This window comes from Trachemys scripta, chromosome 1 (genome assembly GCF_013100865.1).
Source record: "Trachemys scripta elegans isolate TJP31775 chromosome 1, CAS_Tse_1.0, whole genome shotgun sequence".
Lineage (NCBI taxonomy): Eukaryota > Metazoa > Chordata > Testudines > Emydidae > Trachemys > Trachemys scripta.
The window spans coordinates 29,108,578-29,129,955 of NC_048298.1; the positions used below are offsets into that span (position 1 = coordinate 29,108,578).

The 21,378-nt window shown below is 41.7% G+C and overlaps 1 protein-coding gene across 2 annotated transcripts in view; it reads left to right on the top strand.

Moving 5' to 3' along the window:
• The window catches only part of CPNE8 (copine 8), a 263,816-nt gene that overhangs the window by 121,814 nt on the left and 120,624 nt on the right, over window positions 1–21,378 (top strand). For both annotated transcript variants that reach the window (XM_034766921.1, XM_034766915.1), the window contains exons 8-11: window positions 2,098–2,201; window positions 6,099–6,203; window positions 12,873–12,914; window positions 15,231–15,306. In XM_034766921.1, coding sequence (XP_034622812.1) covers window positions 2,098–2,201; window positions 6,099–6,203; window positions 12,873–12,914; window positions 15,231–15,306 — 327 coding nt within the window. The remainder of the gene's footprint in view (window positions 1–2,097; window positions 2,202–6,098; window positions 6,204–12,872; window positions 12,915–15,230; window positions 15,307–21,378) is intronic.

The window sequence follows — 21,378 nt, forward strand, 5'->3', positions numbered from 1 at the left end:
ACAGTTCAGTCACTGGAAGTTCAGAGAGGAAAAACTCCATGTCAGTATTAAGAGCAATACTTTGGGCTCTCAAGTCCTTTCTCCTTCAGCTATATGGCAGAGTAGCTCAAGTAGTTACCAGCAATACTACATCGATATTTTGCATGATCAGCACAAGTAGTTACTCAAGAACTTGGTAACAAACTATATCTTCTCCGTGTGAAGGTATCCGGAGATGCATCTTGTTGCAACAAGACACAACTCCAGATGTAAGAGGTTTTGCTTCAAGGCAGGTTGTATTTCCTCAAGACTGTGAGGTAGGTCTCCTCTGCATTTCCCCCAATTCTTCTAATTCAGAGTTCACTGGAAATTAAACAAGACAAAGCCAAGGTTGTTGTGATTGCCCTGGCCTGGGCAAGACATTAGTCATTCTCAGATACTGTGACAATCACAAGGGTTTTATCTGTCTCTGTTAGGTGAGTAAGTCTGGAATTGTAGGAGAGATTGAATTGCCATCCGTATCCAGACTCTCTCCACTTGACGGCATGGCCCTAGAGCTTGAGCTATCTGTTTGGAAAAAGTAAAGAAGAGTCTATTCAACTTCAGGAAGCAGTCAACTCACCAGTTATGATTATAAGTGGAAAAGTTTCTTTTCGTGTGTAACCCACAATAACATGAACCAAGCTTCAGTTCCTGTTCAATCCATACTGAAGTAATCACTTCATTTGAAATCCTTTGGGCTGTCCTAACAGTCAGTAAAAGTACATTTCACAAGCATCTTGGCTTCAAGATACCATCAAAGTGTAGTCAAGCAAAATACTATATTTAGACATGCTATAATGAGATATTGAAGGGATTAATGAACATCTACCCTCTGATTAGTGAGTCCATATCTACATGGAACCTCAATCTAGTACTTAGCTCATGGAACTTCCTTTCAAGCCTATGGGAGAATGTTCTCTGTTTCATATCACAATTCAGGCAGCCTTTATGGTAACTATTAAATTCACTAGATGAGTGAGCAAGTTGCAGGCTCTTATTGCTGATTTCCCCCTCTCTCCCTTACAGTGGTTTCATAAAAATATCATAGTCCTTTGTCTGCATCTGAAATTTCCCTTCAAGGTTGTAACAAAACTCCATCTTAACCAGGCTATAAACTTGACAGTATATTTTCCCAAGCTTTACTTTCACTCAGGGAAGCACAACTTAGAGGGCTAATGCTCTCTTGGTATCCATTTGAATCAGTCTAAGGAATACAGGCAGTCTCTTAAGGTTTTCTTTGTGTCATTCAGAAAAGAGTAACGGTCTGGCAATTGCATGCCAATGCCTTTCTAAGTGAATTAGAATAAGTATGGAGAGATTTTTAAACTTACATCTATTCCTCTTCTAGAAGGGCTTAGAGTGCCCTTGACTAGAACAAAGGCTGCTTGTGTGGCCTGCCTTAGACATATTGTTGGTGGAGTTGCTGTCTGGGCTGTTAGCTACAATAGTCTCATATTAAAAATCTGTAGAGTTGCTACATGGAGCTCTATTTCGTAAACTTTGGAAATATTCCTTAGAGCTGTCATCTAGGTCAGCTGCAGTTTGGTGAAGTAGTATTACAGTCTCTATTTAATTAGGACTCCATGTTGTACTATCCAGAGACAAGAGTACTGCTTATCCAACTATCCGAAGAGTAGGAAAGTGCAGAAGCCACTCAGAGGAAATGAAGGTTACTCACCTGTAACCAAATTCTTCAAGATGAACTCTGCATATTCACACTCCCTACCTGCCTTCCCCTCTTACTCAGTCTTAATTTCAACTTTGGACCCAAGAAGGCGATGGAAGGAACTGAGGCATTTTGTGCACCATGACCTGTCTCCCTGTTATAGTCCTGCCTTCCAAATGCTTGGAGACAAAAGGGGTCTGAGAGCACTTCAGTGAGCACTGCTTCTAGAAGGTTTCACTGGGCCAAGCTGCACTGTCGGCATATCCCAAGAATGTGAATGTGCTAGGATTATCTTGAAGGTGAGTAATCTTAAATGCTAAAATATAAATGAACTACTTTCTTTTGTTGTTTGTTCTTTGTTTTTGCAGATGGCATGCTGAGCATAATTTTTGTCTTTATTTCTTTTTTAGGATTCTGTACTTATGCAGTTTTGTGCAAACAAGTTAGACAAGAAGGACTTCTTTGGGAAATCTGACCCTTTCCTAGTATTTCATCGAAGCAATGAAGATGGCAGGTAGATAACAAAATTATAAAGACAATAGGGATATCTGATGATGGTAGTATAATACACAGTTATTGCATTTTGATGATGTTTGTCAGACTGCAAGTTCTAATTTGTTCTCTAACCTCATAACATTTTCTTGGAATATAGTTTACTGTTTTAACAAGTTCAGGTATCTAAACTAGATAATGTTATGGCAGTGTAGAAATAAGACTTTTATTTTAACACACAGTTAAAATAGCGTAGCTAAGGAATTTTAAAGATGGGTTTATGAGTAAAGCTAGAGTGCTATGAAAAATGGCATGGAATTTATTATTATGGAAAATACATCGTGGTAAATATTAAATTTTAATAGAATTCTAGAAGAATTTGTGAAGAATATATTAATGCACAAAGATTGATTTAGATCAGAATCCTTTTGCTGGAAGTTTGGAGACATATTTTAACCTTTTCATTAGAGTCCTGAGGAGAAAAAAGACGATGAACAAAATTTCAAAATCTCTCGGTACACAAATAATTTTCAGATGTATCTATCGTCTACGTTCATGCTTAAGTCACTAAAATAGATTTATCTCTGTTGTGTTCCACTTAAGAAATATCTGATCTACTAATTCCTGGTCCAGGGACTGCTTATGTGGGTCTATTAGCAATTGGCTTAACCTGTATCCTGGAGTCTTCCTTTCTGGTATACTGCTCATTGTCATATTCAAGAATGTAGCAGTCCAGAGGCTAGCCATGCCTGATGGTGGGTCCGTGGGGAACTAGCCTTACTGGCAAATTCTGGAGCATAGGCTGTTCTATATAAGTGGCTATTGCCAAGTACTGTGCCTCTCTGAGGCAGTTTGCTGGAACAGCTCAGCTGCTGAAGATTATAAAGTGCAGCAGGAAAGTACTTGGGGCTCTATTGAAAAATTGCAGGCCACTCTCTCTTCTCCCTTCCACTGATGCATTCAGACAGTCAATAGACCATCAGTGGGGAACCTCCTGAGTGCTGGTAAGTGTGGCTGAGCCCTGTCCATAAGAACCACACCCCATCAGTGGTAGTCATAATTGACTCTGTATGCTGCTGAGAGTGACCACAATGAGCCTTTAATTCCTTACTTGCCTCTAGGGTTGCCACCAGTCCCGGTTTTCCCAAAATCATCCCTTTTTTGGGGTAGCTGTCCTAGGAAATTTGTAAGGGTGCTCAGTGCACACACCGAGCTGTCCAATTTTATGAACGAAGGATCATCCCAGATGTCCAGGTTTTTTGTACCTCAGAGGTGGCAACCCTACTAGTAGCCCCTTAAACTGGATTATAATGGGACACAAGGAGCAGCTCTTCAGAACTCCTCTGAAAAGCTGGATCAGTACTCCCCAGCTTGGCTCAGAGCTTCAGGGGCTCCTTCACAATAAGAACAAGGATAAAATATAGGGTCTGTGGAGCTTAGGAAAGGATTTTGATGAACTTGATAAGCAAGAAACGGTCATTCTCATCAGCCCTCTCACCCTTGCACATCCCCTTCTCCTGATTAGATAGAAGGAAAGGAAATGATCTGGTTCTTGGGAAAATAACAGCAGTTTGGGAGCCAGATGCAAGGAGAAAGCCCCAAGAACTGTGTACAGAGCAGGCTGCAGCAGAAGCCAGGACACAGTCATTGGAACAGGGTGTGACTATCTGACATAATAGCTGCGAGCAGGTCTGTGTGGGACTTCTGAGGAATCAGCAGTTCAGAGAGGCTCTTCTATTTGAGCCTGGGCTGGAAATCTGCAAGGCCCTATTTGATTTGAATAGGAAGACTGGACTGGAGAGGCAGCCCAAGCACTAGGCCTGACGAATCCTAACCTTTCTAATTATAACCTTTTTGTTACATGCAGTCTAATTATAACAGCTATGTGCTGTAAACCTTTCACACATTTTAGCTGGACATTATCTGAATAGGTCATATTATCCAAACTCAACAATTAGATGTAAAACGGCTAATAATGCTCAGGTTCGATCTTGTATGATTAAAATCAATAATTTGTTCTAACTTTCCAAGAGAGTTGTAGTAATTTTGTTATAAAACTGGTAACCAACACATCCAAACAATTAACAGTGTGATTGTTAGTATTAAATTCCAAACCTAAAGTAGAATAGAATCTTTTCAGTTCAGCTACAAAATGCTTGTAGGTATCAAAACTTAACTTCCATATTCAAAGTATATCTCCCATTTAATGCAATCATTTATAGGGAATAAATTTTAACCTATTTTAGATAACTGATAAATAGATGCCACATTAGAATTCATTGCATTACCTCTTTTCTGAAGGAAAAACATTTCAAATTTAAAATAATTTTTATTCAACACCATTGAGGTTAATTGAATCGTGAATGTAAGAGATGTGTCATCATATTGCTCTTTATTTTAAAAGAAACAAAAATCAAAATCATTAATCAAAAATCATTATTGCCACTTCCCTGAGATTTTTGAAGTACAAAATCTCATTTCTAACCAATAGTGTTTTACTATTTTGAATCTAAAATGAGGGCTAAAAGATAATTTATTTTAAAAATTAATAGTATCTCTAAGCAGAAATGATGGGAATTGATACACAAATGGACCCTGAATGGGATATCATTGACTATTTCTCACTGTCAAGAAATGGAGCAGCACAAAACTTGGCATCTATGGATATCTGTTGCTACAACCTGTCTCCAGAAGCAAATGATTATTATTTACATAGCAGCAATAGTGGCTGGACACTGCTCAGACAAATATGACTACTCAGTCTGCCTCACTAAGTTTACTGTCTTGGGTATACAAACAAAGCAGTGGGAAATGAGAAGTGATAAGGGCAGGCTGATTGGACATGAAGTTTACCATGTTCCACAATTTTTGTTCAGATTTTGATTTGTTTTTTTAGTGGAGTAAATATTTTCCCATGTGTAGTTTGGAAATCTTTTTCTGACAGAAGGATTGAGGATTGTGGTTCTCTACTGGTATGATTACCCGGCCTGAGAAAAACTTGCAGAACACCCAGATCCAAATTCTGTTCTGGTTCCTGGGGCTACAGTAGTTGTGCATTCCACCAAAAAATTTGATTCCAATGTACAGAATAGTCCACCTGGGATTTCCTTCCAAGTCAATCCGTGCAGACATTTCTTATCCGTATGGAAGATAAAACAACGTGATGCAAGCTGTGAAACAAGTTTTAAAGTCAATTGCACTCTGTTCTATTTAACCAGCTTCTGGGTTTGTTCAACATTTTAAGTGTCCTATTTCTGTGTAGTTCCTTCTGTTTGTTGCAATTTATGTATCCTGCAGCTGTTCTCAGATAATGGACATATTACTAAAATTTGCTATCCTTCAGTGAATGTGGTTTCAAGGTTTGAACTTTCTAAAAGAAAGCTCTCTGCCTAGTGTCCAGTGGGTGTCAGTGGCCACATACATGCAACTTTTTCTGGATCACATGATTCAGGAAAAATGATCTGCATCAAAAAAGCAGTTCCGTATACATTTTCTAGAGCTAGGCCATGCATTAGAAAGGTCCTGGTGGTCTCTCTGAAGTAGGTCTGTCCAAGTCCAGAAAAATAGCTCAAGAGTTGTTCCATGTGCAAGCAGTCAAAGCGTAACAAGAATGCAGCTCACCTTCTCTGAGTTCTGATGTTTATAGAACCAAATACCACTGTTAAAATGAATACAGCAGTCATGAACTGGCACAACTGCAAGTTTATAAATTCTAAAATCTGCCCTTTTCCAGTTAGGTAAAATCTTCCCAGTCCTACTCTTCGTCGTACTTCTGTTTTAGATTGTATTTGGACATACTAGCTTATAATTAAATTCTTTAAATAATGAGGTAGAGCAATAAAGAGAGTGACTACTTCTGCATATTTGTGACTCCACATTTGATCATTCAAAAGTGAAAAAATATATTTTTTTCTTTCAGTTTTACAATCTGTCACAAGACAGAAGTTGTAAAAAATACATTAAATCCAGTGTGGCAGGCATTCAAGATCTCTGTCAGAGCGCTGTGTAATGGAGACTATGACAGGTAAGATAAAGACAGTTCTATATGCAGAGGTCATTTTCTTTTAACTTACAAATTCTTGCATGAATAACTTCTGTAAGCATTGTTGCTTCTGAATTTTTTTGGTTGAGTTATTTAATCTTCATTTTAGAAGATATAAGATTAGTTCAAAACATTGGTTAAATTTAAAAAAATATTTATCTGAATCCTTTACTTAGATGTGAGCAAAGTTCCTTTTAGGTAGGAGATAAAAGTCACAAGAAATAGGCATTTCACATAAATGAACAAGGCAAAAATATTAATCATGCAGCAAGTATCATGAGTAATTCAGACTAGTAAATAATCCTCTCTCCATCAAAAGGAGTCACTGCTACTACTGTGCACAGAAACTAGTTTCTGCTCTGCTTCAGTGAGAAGCAAATACTGATGCACTACTTTCCTCAGGGGTGGAACTTGTATATCAGAGGCTGCTGGGGAAAAGTCCCAGAAAAAAAATAAGGTATTTTATCAAATGATTTTTGTCTGCAGTGTCCAGCTGCCACATACATAAGGACTGTATGCCTGAAGTATATAGGAGTCAGACCAGCTCAAGACCCAACCATGCACAGAGTCTAGAAATGTTTGGCATCTCCAAAACTTCTTACAAATAGACATACTCCACATTAAATTCTGACAGGACCCACCAGAAAAAAAAATTTAACTCTACATGTTGACTACCTCTCATTGTTACCACCAGTGTTTTCTAGGTGCACTGAGACATTGCTGCAATTGCAACTGGCCCCTCTCAGCCCATTTATCGTGTCCCTGCTTCCTTGTCTCAACCTTGTATCTGGAGCTGTTGGGACATCTCATCCAGGCCTCAAAGGACACCAAAAATGTACACAGGACACCAAAAACGTACACAGCAATCTGTCACTCAGCCTACTCCAAGTAGTCAGTACTAAGCAGCATAAGAGCAAGAAGTATTCTCATTCACCAAGAGCTGAGAACCACACTTTCATGATAATAAGCCTAGCAAGCCTTTCTCTCCCTAAAGGATACAAAGAAATCCAAGCCTAACTGACCCAAAATTTTTGAGGAGAAGGGGAAATTTCTTTATCATTCTTATTGAAACTGTAGGTTGAGGACACTTTCCTGGGTATTTTTAATATTGAGGACCCAAGCAGAGTAGAGTTCAAGGCTCTTGTCTCAGTATATTGCACTACTTTCTGTAGTAAAGGAAAAAGTTTTCCCAATGATTACAGAAATGAAAACTGTCCCCATATGTTCCAAGCCAGCGGACAAAAAGGATCAATTGTGTTTGAAAAGGGTCTGGACAATAAATCTTAGCTGACAAAGGTGTTTAATAAATTATGAAATGCTCCTCAAGGATAAGTGGAATTTTTGAATTTCCTTATGAAACTCTTTATGACTTCCCATATTTCAGAGGGCTCTAAGAAATTGTATATTCACTTATAGCGAACAGCATCATCTGACCTGTCAGACAGGAAGAGGAAAGCATTTTAAAGGAGGTATATATTTGATACAGGTGATGAGGGCTTGAAGGCAGATCTAAATGAATCTTTTCTCACTAAAGACATTGACATTTGGGTAGTGCCATTATACCTACTGATTTTCTAGCCAGTGCTATTTTGAACTCTTTCTAGATACTTTGCTAAATGATGTTGAAAACAATACACATTCCTGTAATGAATTAATTAATCCAGTAATGCTTTAAAAAGCAAAAAAGCATTTTCAGATCTTATCAGTCTTACAAATCTATCATAATACATCCAAATTCCAACTTCCTGAAGATCTCCCCCATCACACCTCATTCATGTCAGGGAAAGAATAACCTGTTTTCTCAGAGTGAAAAATCCAAAATGAAAAAATGTTTTAGAATACAAGAAACTTAAATCCTTTTGGTATATAATAGCAGTTGTACACCAGTGTGAACTTTCAGAATCTGTAGGTTTTGAAGACACATTTAAATATCTCTTGCACGTCTCACGTGAAATGTATAAAATTGAAGATCAACAGCTAGCCTTCTCACTATGGAACCCCCTTTGGGGAGAGTATGTAGCCCTGCTCAAAGAAGATTTGCCCATCCTGAAATGGGCAGAAAAGAAACTTTTGACACTCAGTCATTCACATAGCTGGGAAAATAAATATCGCTACAGACTGGCTGAGTCTTTCTACCATGTACCCTAAGCAACGGAGGAGACATTTTTCCACATATATCATCTAATTTGTAGGGGGTAGAGAACTCATGGGAGATTTGGCTATTTGCCACAATTGAAAAGTGGTAACTATTCTACAGCGGATCAACGGTACCACATTAGAAGGCAAAGACAAGTTATCTGTTGTTTTTGTACAAATCCCAACATTACCCATACCTTCTCTCTTAACCCTTATTCCCAAATTGCTAAGAAAATTGCACCAAGTTCGTCTCCCAAGTGTCTGGTTTGTTGAACTGACACTTTGGACTATGTTTATTTGGCCGCCAGGGCTTCTCCAATCTTTTGTCTCAGGAACTGATTTACCATGACAGTTTTCCACTATCTATCACTGTGGCATGGTTTGTGGCTGAAGTGTCAAGGTGTATTTGGCTAAATAACTAACACTCCTCTCAAATCTTGAAGTCAAGTAGCAAATACTAGAATAACAGCCTCCTTGTGATGTGCTGCTTTTTATGATAAACTAACAGGGGTATTTCCCTTCCCAGTGCCAATTCTAATTTTCATAATTTTTCACCAGTGAGACAAACTAGTTTTTGAAGAGGTTTCCATCTTCATTCTAAAGAGTAACTTTCACACTAATCAGGAGGCATCCTTCACTTCCTTCTCCATGAACCTGAAATACGTTTTTAAAAAAACACATTATATATTAAATGATGTGGTCTAAGTCCTTAAATTTTACTTGGAAGAGAGAAGGACTATCCAGACTACCTCATCCCCTCATTGCCTCTTTTACAAGAGAACAGAGAGGCAAAACAGCTCCCAAAGCATTGATTTCTTCTTTAATTCATTCAACTATTTGTGACACATATCTCCAAGGAAGAGTTCCTTTCCAGGAAAGAACATCAAACCAGTAGTCTGAGGACTAAAATTAAGTAATCTAATGTGTTTTAAAAGGAGGAGGAAAATCAGTAGGTATATTTTCTTATGTCCCTAGTTCACTTCATTGATATTAAATAGAGTCCATTCAGTACTGGAGCTTTTCAGAAAACAGAATGTTCCTCTTCCCATAAATGTTTTTTCTGAGAAGATACAATCTCCTGGTGTTTTTGTTACGATATCAGTAGTGATGTTTGATGTTAACAAGGTCTGTTAGTGTGTTAGTTCTAGGGAAGCCATTTTCCTCAATACTGTATACACTAGCAGCAGTGACACCTTGAAGCAGGAGAATTTTCTCCCAATTTCTAAATATGTCTATCAATCACCCATAAAGAGTTGGAGGCAGAGAAACAAGTAGGGAAACCTTTTTTCATGTATGTTATCATTCAGCATTTGCTGCTCTCTCTGACTCTGAAGACTGTCTTATGGATGGATAAGTGGCTAATAGTTTAGCAATTTAGGGTATAATTTCCTAAAATATAAAGATCACATTGTCAAAGTTGTGCGTGTTGGATGCATGCATAAATAATATTGAGAAATACATAGCAATATAAGAATTGCTATACTGGATCTGATTGCTAAACTAATCCAATATCCTGTGTCAGACAGTAGCCAATACTATATTCTTCAGAAAGAGGTACAAGATACTCTCTAGAATACAATTAAGGAAAACCCATCCCTAATAGGAGTTTCTTCCTAATCTTGTCAATTAGTGGGTAGTTGTAGATCCTTTTTTTTTTTTTTTTTTTTATTCTAACATTCATGGATATAGCCATTATCCATGTAAATGTCCAATTCTGTTTTTAGTCCTAGAAAGGTTTCAGCCATAATATCATCTGGTGGCAGTAAGTCCACAACTTAATTATGTGTTTTATAAAGAAGTTTTTCCTCTTGGTTTAAAATTTGCTAACTTTTTCAATTACCTTGGATGTCCCCTGGTCCTTGTATTATAAATAGGGCAATGATTTTGTCATGGAGGTCACGGCAGTCACGGAATCTGTGACTTTCAGAGACCTCAGTGACTTGAGTCCCCAGCACCTGGGAGCTGTAGAGTTCTCCGCCACTCCTGGAGCCGGAGCTCCGAGGCGGCGGGGAGACCCCAAACTCCTTGCTGCTGCAGGCAGCGGGTCTCCCGGGAAATCCCAGCCACTGTGGGTGGCGGGTGTACCTCGCTGCGGGCGGTGGGGAGACCCTGCACCTTCAAGCTAGCCCCCCCCTCGGTTGATGTGGGGAGCCTACAGCTTCCCATTTTGTCATGCATATTTTTAGTAAAAGTCACGGATAGGTCATGGGTGTCTGTGAATTTTTCTTTGCCTGTGAACTGTCCATGACTTTTACTAAAAATATGCATGACAGAATCTTAGCCTTAATTATAAGAAATGGTAAATGGAGCATTTGGTTTACCTTCTGAATGCCATTCATTTTGGGGGGGCTTCTGTCATATTCTCCCTTTATAACAGTTCCAGAGTTTTCAGTTTCTCTCATGAAAATCTTTCCAGGTCTCCAGTTATTTTGTCACCTGATTCTAAATCCCTTCTGTTTTTGTTATAACTTTTTTGAGATGCAGTGACCAGTTCTGAACATGGTAATCCTGGTGTGGGCATTCTATTGATTTATTATAATAGCATCATGTTTACATTACATTTATGCATCCTAATTTGTCCCAGACACTGCAGAAAAAAAGGCAAGATACCAAGAACATGGTTTAACTAGGCTGTAACTTTATTAAGTAACACATCTGGGAAACCATCTAGTTATAACTCATCTACTGTCATCCTTCCCGTTCTACTTGAGAGAGGGGGGCGGTCTTCAACCTCCACACACACCTTTAACTTGGTCCCCACACTGTTTCTGGGACCCGTGCCAACAGAACAGGTGGGTTAGCACCCCTGCAATGGAAATAAACTCTCACATGCTGAGGAGGAGGGACATCGGCTTGGAGGTGAGAGCAGGACCCAAGTGGGCTGAAGAGGCTGCTGCAGGGCCCTGGGATCAGGCCAGGGAGCAGGGAGTGGAACCCGGAGGGCTTGACTGGGCCTGACAGTAGGTAGGAACTCTTGGGGGCCCTCCTTCCCAGCCTAGAGCTGGCTGCCCCCCCAACTCGCTAAGCTCTCACTCTCCTCCCCTACTCCTCCTCCTATCCTTCCAGCCCCCATTTTTAGGGCGCTTATGCCCTCCAGCTGGGATCCCAGTGCCCTTTCCTCACGTGAAAGATGATGATCTGAGAAAAAAAGATTTGTCTCCTCACTGTACCAGATTTAGAAGCCAAAACTCCATTCCCCATCTTCTTTAGGAGATGCCTTCTTCTAATCTGCTTCCGTTCCTGTTTATCAGGGAACCAGACACCTATTGTACAAGCACCTGCACTGGGTACCTGCTGTGTTGTGACAACATGAGTTTTACAATCTAATCTATCCACTGGGTCCCTGAGCTGCTGAAAAGAAGGTGAAAATACCCACAGCATACATGCCAACTTGGTAATTCTATCCCAGCCACCAAAGGGCAAACCTGGTCCTACTGTAGTCCCAAAGAGGAGGGATTTGTTGGTCCTGAGTGCAGAATAGCAGTTTAGACAGGGGGAAGTGTTTATAAACCTGCCCCTTGAGTGTGTAAGTGCCAGTAGGATTATGCCACTTCCTCCTATTCTTGCCTAATCAGTCAAAGAGGGCGCCCCCCCCCCCAAGCCCATGGGGAACAGGGGGGCAAAGGAGGGATGCGCTCCTTAAAGGGGCGAGGGTTTTCTTTCCTCTGCTGGCACAGTCCGTCTCCCCACCTCTGAGGTGGCAGGGATATGGGTCAAGTTTGCCGTTTTGACCACTGCAGTATGTTTAGCAGAGGCTTTTATTGAGCTGTCCCCATTGACAGGTCTTTTTCCTGAGTAGTTAGTTACTTTCAATTAAGAACCAAGAAATGTGTAGGGTAGTTCATATGATTACTTCTAATGTGCATTGCCCCTCTGAAGTTCCTCAGTCTTCTCTAGTTTTTGACTAACCTAAATACCTTTTTTTTTCTCTTCGGCAAATTTTGCATGCCCACTGTCCATGCCCTTTTCTGGATCATTAATAGACATATTAAATAACACCAATCCTAGCCAGAACTCTGGACCACCCCACTGTTGAACTTTCTGTATTATCAATATGTGAGAGATGGTATTGTTAGCAGGTTTTGTGCTTGCACCCAAGGCATATTCTGTGGAAATGATCCCGTAAATCCCATGTAAAAAGAATAACTTTGTCTTTAATGAAATTTTAATTGTATTTATTTTCATTAACTCTTTTTTTTAGTTGAAGAAAATTACTTGGACTAAAATGAATTTAGTATTAAATCTTGGCTGGTATAAAATGTTTTTTGTAGGGTGCAGGATGGCTAAAAATGTTAAATAATGGGAAATCATAACTAAATAGCTCAAGGAAGTATTTTCTACTTAAACTGAGCAAACAGCCAAACTGTCTGACCTTCCTGCTTTTAATGGAAAATTAATATTTGAAAACAGAGTTAATTTTCATTAGCATATTTTGTTTTCAAATATTAAGCATGGTGTTTTTAAAATGCAAGTTTTCACTAAACATGTTTGTTTATATAAAACCTTTTTTTGCAGAACGATTAAAATAGAGGTGTATGATTGGGATAGAGATGGAAGGTAAGATATTTCTGTATTACAAATCACTAAAATTGGATTGTGAAAATGTTATGTATTTTAAAATCAATCTTAGGGGTTAATTGTTCTTTAATGAGAATTAGATATGCATATAATGTCAATAGCTATTATGTATGTGTATCAAGAAAGGAGGATAGTTCCACATAATTACTTCCTTGTTTCAACTAATATCCTTTTTAGATTATTGTAGAAAAGGCCCAATCCTTGCATAATTTCCAAAGCTCACTAAAAGTATGAGAGCTGCTTGGACTTTGCAGTATTGAAGCTACTCTCTAATAATAATTCCAAACAGGATCTGCAAGTTTGTTTACCCAAGGATTATTGTAAGCCCTAGGGCTATAGTAATTTTGCTGGGCATGGTCAACCTGTAGAGCATGTGTGGAGCTCTTCACTTGAACTTGTTTCAAAAGAAAGGATTTGTTGTGCACCTTTCCTGCTCTCCTTCCTTCAGTAGATGTTGAGATCCACATCACCAAGTACAACAGGAAACCACTCCCAATACCAGGCTCGATGCTGAACATGAAGAGATCTAATGCTTAGATTCAAGTTGGCGGCTGTTACTTTTTTTTATTGGCTTTATGCTTTATTGGCTAGTTGACACTTTTAGCTTCTGAATATGCTGTTTGGTTAATGAATATGCAACATTTTAATTGATTTTTTTTTGGTGACAGAAAAGCTTTAGATAACTTATAAAGTTAGTTTTAACTGTTATTTCTTCTGAGATTTTTAAAATTTTTATTACTTTGCCAGAAAATGAAATTTTGTTTTGAAAAAGTTGAAACTTCTATTCCTTATATAAGTTTTTGGTTCTTAAAGTAGTTATTAAAATTAAATAACTCTTGGAAAGTCTTTGGCCTAAGTTATTATTTTACATGACAATTTTTGAAATGAAGATTTTCTTGTATTTTTGCATTGGGTGAGGTTTTACTTGTGTGTTGCCAGTAATTAATTAATTCCCCATTAATATAAATATTTTGTACTTTAATAGCGTTATATATTTAGTAATTAATCTAGCATTAAATAGTCTTGCTATATTTGTACATTAAATATTTTACTACTCATATAACAAAGATATTAGGCAGTTCTTATACGAAGGCTTGCATTTAGATACAAAATATTTTCAAATATACATGTTAAAATAAGCTTATGCCATCTTAGGCATTTGAGAAACAAACACTAAAGATTTAAGTGGAAACGTGAGTTCCACCATAAATATTTTCCAATGTGTTTTTTTTTTTTATAAAAAATTAACACTTTAGTATATTTACAAAATAAATTAATTGAAATAAGGATAATTTTGGAACTTTTTGTGTGGATTTAAACTCAAGTTTTTCTTTTAAAAGAAAAGAAGCGGATGGGTATTTTAGGTCCACTTTACCTCTAGATTTATTGCTTTGATAACACAACCTTTACAATCAGGTTCCTTCCTAAAGGTGTTTACATGATTTGTTTGCTTGTCCTTGAGAGCTAGAAGGAGAAACCTTTTTATTAGCTTTAACATTTTGTAACATAATTAGCTAAACTTGTGTATTGTCGTATTTTCAAGCATTTTGGCTATAACATTTTTGTAGTTATATTCAATAAATGTGAAAACAAGTTTGTAAAAACTTTTTTAATGTTTGTTATAATAATTTTATTAATATTTTGCATCAATACTGAGGTCTGTTCCCCCACAAAGCATTCCCTTAATCTGCTGTACGAGCTATGTGATCAATGGATTCTACCACAGGGGGTTGAGCAGTATCTGCAGAGCCACTATTTCCCCTCCCAAGCAGGTAGATGGACAGGTAAAAGGAGTGAGTAGAGCCTTGGCTTTTCCCCTCCAATGCACAAATCAGCATAGTTTAGGACTGACCTCTCCCAATTGCAAATTACTTCCTTCCCCTTCCCACCCAACACACTTCTCTCAAACACACACTCGACTCTGTCATGGTGCAAGTGGGTGCCAGAGAGAGAATGGAGGTCTGTTGACAGTTCCTTTCGGGTTCTGTTCACAGTGCAGTCTTTATTCGGTGCTGGTTGTAAATTTGCAATCTAGTTCTTCATTCTGTGTGGGTACAGTTAACATAAGCTATCAGATGGATTCAATCAAATCTATTTATAATTATGCTTTGGGGGGAAGAATAATGAACATACATTATATTTAAGTCAACAGAATAACAAGTCTTTTGCTATCACTGCTTTTCTCACATGTCTATTCATGTGTCAGCTGTGCTTCACTTTAGATGTATTTTTGTAAATTAATGGAAAAGTAGTTTATATTGTGCATGTGTTGATTTGAAAACTTTTTTTTTCTAGCCATGATTTCATTGGAGAATTCACAACAAGTTATAGGGAATTGTCTAGAGGGCAATCACAGTTCAATGTGTATGAGGTAAATATTTTGAACTTTTCTTTTTATTTATCTTGAGGAAATGGATAAAGTTGAAAACTTTCAATGTTTGCTTGTCAGATTGGTCAGTGTGCGGTTTTCTATCAGAATCCAAGCCTTTATAAAGGGGAAAACAGACATTCTGGGTCAAAAAGGATTGTTTCAGAAATAAGTTTAAAAGCATACGTTCTTTGGACAAGAGCAGTATCTTCAGTGCTGTTTTGAAAAAATTAACAAAAAATAATCTCTCTTGTTCTATAGCTCTTCTTTCTCAGTATAGTTGTTTTTTTTTTTTTTTTTTTATTTCTACACAAAGCTGTTTTAAACAGTGTGTATATGGCAAACAGAGCTTGCCTAAACTGCCAAAGTAAGCAGTTAAAAGAAAAAGAAACACTTGTAACCTTGTAATCTTTGCTTAGTGTTTCATTTCATAATGTATCACTGGATTTATTTTGTCTCTATAGCAGCCATGAAGCTAAATTGTAATCGGTTTCTTTTAAAAAGTTTAATCAGACCTCAGGCTAGATTTGTCAGATGACGTGTTGGTTTCCTAACATCAGTAGTCATAACCACATGACCTGCTCCAATTTATTAAAAAGGAAAATGTTCATTATACCACAGGAAGAAAATTAAATTCGGTAAATATATTCTACCAACGTATAGTAAAGGCTGGTTTCCCTTATGTATAAAAGGCCATTCTCTTCTTGGAACTTGGGTGGTATCTGTCCTCCTGGAGCCAGTCAGAACTACATTCAGCAGGCATCTGGTGTATACCTTATGATGCCAGGACTCCCTTCTCATTGTTTGTTAGACTGTGAAGGAAGAACTTAGTTTCTTTTTGATATGTGGCTGCGCAGTGCCACTGTACACATGAGCAGCAGCTGCCTTTCCTGTCTCTGCAGTATTGGTAACCAGAGAGGAAAAATACCTTTTAGTGTCATTCCACATAATAGTTGCTGATTTCCTTCTTGAAACTTACAAGGTCTTGGAGAAGGGCAGGCATGGACAGTCGTGTCAGTGACCTCAGTGGGATCATCACAGAGGTGCCAAGTTTTTTGTCGCTTCATATATGACATTTAAGAACATAAGAACGCCATACTGGGTCAGACCAAAGATCCATCGAGCCCAGTATCCTGTCTACAACAGTCGTCAATGCGAGGGTGTCCCAGAGAGAGTGAACCTAACAAGTAATGATCAAGTGATCTCTCTCCTGCCGTCCATCACCACCCTCTGACAAACAGAGGCTAGGGACACCATTCCTTACCCATCCTGGCTAATAGCCATTAATGGACTTAACCTCCATGAATTTATCCAGTTCTCTTTTAAACCCTGTTATAGTCCTAGCCTTCACAACCTCCTCAGGTAAGGAGTTCCACAAGTTGACTGTGCACTGTGTGAAGAAGAACTTTCTTTTATTTGTTTTAAACCTGCTCATTTCCCTCATTACCTCCCTGCTTTCTTCTTAGGAGTGGGGGCAAATATGGGCAGGACACAGAAGCACAAGCAAACTCCCCCAGAGAAGTGGAAGCAAAACTGTGTAGAAGGGGAGAGTCAGGAGCCCAAAAGCAGGTGATGTGTCTGTCACAATTCAGGGCAGCTGCACCTGTATTTCCCTCTGTGGTCCATCAAGGGCTGCTACTCTAGGCTCCTGGCTCATCACTCGTCACCTCTCTTAGATGGAGACCTTTCCCTCTCTCTCCTTTCTGACTAGAGTGTTTTTCCAGGCAGCATGGTTCCTTGCCTACATTGTGATATTCCCAGCAACCCAGATTGCCTAAACAGGCCTGTGTCTGCTCCAACTCCAACAAGGCCTCTGATAGGCGTCAGTCCTTCAAGTCTCTCAAAGGGTTTTTTCTGTGGTTACAAGTTCACAACAGCCTTAGCTCAGAACTAGCACACCCATGAATTGTTCAGTCTTTCATTTATACAACTTGGGCCTTTGAACTTCATGTTCCAGGAACTGTTATGGCAGACAGTGGTCCTTTCCTCAGGGTGTAGCTTCAAAAGGCTGGATTTTTACATAACCAGAGATGGAGAATTTGCATTCACCTTCCCCTACAGATTACCCAGGTAAACGCTTTGACACTGTTTGTCCCAAAAGTCCACTCTTGTCTGGGACATTGTTTAGTATAGTCCTTTGAAGTTCATGACACTTCCCAGTATTCACATCCAATCTCTTCCCCCCCACCCCCCAAGAGAGGTTCTTCTTCGAGTGATTGCTCAGGTTTATTCCACAATAGGTGTGCGTGCTCACCATGTGCACCAGTGCCGGAAGTTTTTCCCTTAACAATACCCATAGAGGAGCGCCCCTAATGGCCCCTGGAGTGGTGCTGCCATGGCGCTGTATAAAGGGTGCTGCGCGCTCCCCGCACCCTCACTTCCTTCTTGTTGCCAGTGTAGGTGCTTTGGAACTACTCTGCTCCAGCTCTGCTGTAGCTTTCTCTCTTTGGACTTTGCTAGTTCGTAGTTAGTAGTGCCTGTATGGCGCGCGCGCGTGTGTGTGTGTGTCTCTCTCTCTCTCTCTCTTTCTCTCTCTTAGTTAGAATTAGTTAAGTGCACCCGGATTGGGGCATGCCCCGGGCTTTAAGTCGTGTGACACTTGCAAACGGCCTATGTCCGTGAGTGATCCGCATGCGGACTGTTTACCCTGTCTGAGGGAAACCCATCTCAGCGACCGCTGCAAGATTTGCAGATCCTTCAAACCTCAGACCAAGAAGGAGCGGGACATTTGGCTCCAAGCCATTTTGATGGAGTTGGCCCTGACCCCGACACCGCTGCACCACTCCGAATCGGCACAAAGAGCACCGCAGCATCGGTGCACGGCGACCCAATAGTGCCCTCCATCAGTTGGCACCGCTCTCCATCCCAGGACAGTCTAAAAAGGTGAAGAAGATGGCTTCTCCACCAAGGCACCGGAACAAGGCTGGGAGAGAGACTAGACCCGTGTTGGGTAGCTCTCGGTCCCCGTCGGCCTCACGGCCTCCGACTCATGTCGAGCGGAGTAGCCCAGCCCACTCTGAGCCAACCTCCCCAGACGCCAGTGGCCACATTTGGATGCCCTCCATGCTGGAGGCCCTGCAGGCAGCTCGAGACATTATGTCTCTATCGGTACTGGTAGCACCACCGTCAACGGCTGCCCAGTCCAGAGGCAGGCTGCTACTCGGACCCCCATAGTTGCCGCCTGGACGGTACCGCTTACGGTTGAGGGAAGGTTCCCGATGCTGTTCTCTGCTCAGTGACTGCCCCGTGCGCAGCCTGCGCTGGTCCCTGTCGACCCCCACCAGGTTGTCTGGCTGAATACCGACCAGTAGGGGTTCCAGGCACTGCTTCGCCTCGAGGGAACGAAGATCTCACGATGAGAGCATGCCCCGCCGAGACCAGGACAGACGGCACTGGAGGTCATTATCTCCGAGAAGCTATTGTAGCCCCTCATGGTACGGATGTCGACACCATTTCCACTCTTTGTCTTGTTCAAGGTCCCTGCCACGGCATTGTTCCCACAGCCCCAAGTATCGATTGCTGGCACCCCGCCATCGCAGATCCGCCCGTCGGAGCCATTCATGGAGCAGCCACTATAGACAGTACTCCTGTTCCTCCATGCCAGGATAACTGCTCCCGCTGCTGCCACTTTTCCCTGTCAAGGGATAGCGGTCGATTGTATGCCAGGCTGGCCTCCCTTCAAAGTTGACAGTCAGTGGGCCAGGCGGGACAGCCCGCTCCGATGGGTGCCACAGCAGGTGCAGTCGCACCGGGCTCCCTGGCCAGCACCATGGTACCAATGGGCCCCATGGGCCCTGACGCAGCCCCTGGTGGTGGCCGGAGCCTCAGAGAGGCCATCAGCCTCCCGCTCTCAGCCTCCCAGAAAAGAATCAGTGGAGCACTCATCCCCAGCCCTACACTCAGAAGGGGACCAGGTAGTGGACCTGCAGCACGCCCATTGTGATCCTTCCCTGATGAGGCAATCATAGCCCCTCCTCTGCCCATCTTCTAGGAGGACGCAAAAGCCCACCAGGAACTGTTGAAAAGGGCGGCATCAAGCCTCAACCTACAAGCTGAGGAGGTGGAGGAACTCTGACTCCCTCTTCAATGTTCTCTTGGCTTCAGCACCAGCCAGGTGGCTCTCCCACTCCATGAAGGGGTGACAAAGATCTCGAACGCCCTGTGGCAAACCCCGACTTTCTTGCCTCTCCCCCCATGTCTAAAGAGGGCAGAACAGAAGTATTTTGTGCCCGCCAAGGGGCATGAATTCCTGTATACCCACCCCATCCCCAACTCTCTAGTGGTCAAGTTGGTCAACCATAGGAAGCATCAAGGTCAACCCGCTCCTACTCCTAAAAATAAAAACTCGAGGAGACTAGATCTATTCGGTAGAAAGGTTTATTCGTCTTCGAGCTTCCAACTGAGGGTGGCGAACCACCAAGCCCTGCAGGCTAGATATGTCTTCAATTTGTGAGGCTCAATGCCCAAATTTGCGAGCTCCCTCCAGGAGCGTGATAAGAAGGAGTTCAAGGCTCCGGTTGAGGAAGGCACGGCTGTCGCCAGGGCGGCCCTTCAGGCAGCCTCGAACGCTGCAGATACGGCTGTAAGATCTATGGCCTCTGCGGTGTCCATGAGGAGAGCATCATGGCTCCTGCTGTCTGGATTGTCCAGCGAGGCACAGGACTCTTTACAGGGCCTTCTGTTCGATGGCAAGGCCCTGTTCGCGGAACAAAAAGATGTGAAGTTACATGGTCTGAAGGACTCCCGCACGACATTAAAGACCCTCGGCCTCTATGTCCCAGCCCCAGCCAGGACCAAATTCAAACCGCAGCAGGCCCCCAGTCAGGCCACCCCTCCAGATATGAGCCCCCTTATAAAAAAAATCAAGGGACTATAAAAAGCACCTGCAAAGGCAATCCTGGCTTGTGCCCCAGCCTGGGCCCTCTAAGGGCAAGCAGGTGGGTAAGCGTCAGTTTTGATGGGATGTCCTGGGACGACTTACCAATTCGTACCAGGGATCCACCCGACCTTCCCTTCTCCAACCGCTTATGTACTTTCCTCCCGGAGTGGTCATGGCTGACCTCAGACTGGTGGATCCTCAACACTGTCTCCCAGGGCTATACCCTCCAGTTTCTTTCTACCCTACCCACCTACCCTCCATCCCCATCCCTCTTCAGGGACCCCTCTCACGAGAGCTTACTCGAGCAGGAGGTGAGGCGGCTCCTTGTCTTCGGAGCGGTGGAGGTGGTGCCAGCAGAGCTCAGACTCCAGGGGTACTACTCCTGCTATTTTCTTATCCCGAAGGCCAAAGAGGGGATCAGGCCCATCCTGGACCAGCGAGGCCTGAACCAATACATGTTAAAGTTCAAGTTTCGCATGATCTCTCTGGCCTCCATCATCCTCTCCCTGGATCCCGGAGACTGGTACGCCGCCCTCAATCTACAGGACGCATACTTCCACATTCATATATTCGAGGTCCACATGTGTTTCCTCCACTTCACTGGGCACTGTGCTCCCGTTTGGCTTATCCATGGCTCCCAGAGTCTTCACAAAGTGTATGTCTGTGGTAGCAGCCTACCTCAGGTGTCGGGGCGGGGGGGACGGACCAGATCTTTCCCTACCTCGACGACTGGCTGGTCAAGGGAAGCTCCAGGTCACAGGTACAGGATCACATAACACTCCTCCTGTCCACGTGCACCACACTGGGGCTATTGGTCAGATAGTATTTGTACTCCTCAGTCCTCCAGCAGCACGCCCTCTCTCACTCAGCTCCTTGTGCACCCCTCACTGACTGAAGTGAGGTCCTTTTTAAACCAGGTGCCCTGATTAGCCTGTCTGTCTTCATTGATTCTAGCAGCTTCTTAATTGGCTCCAGGTGTCCTAATTAACCTGTCTGCCTTAATTAGTTCCAGCAAGTTGCCGATTGTTCCGGAACTGCCCCATTACCTTACCCAGGGAAAAGGGACTTGCTTAACCTGGGGCTAATATATCTGCCTTCTATCACTCTCCTGTAGCCATCTGGCCTGACCCTATCACAGTATATAACAAAAGAAACTTCTATTAAAAGGAGAGGGAATGCAGCATTGATTTGCCAGA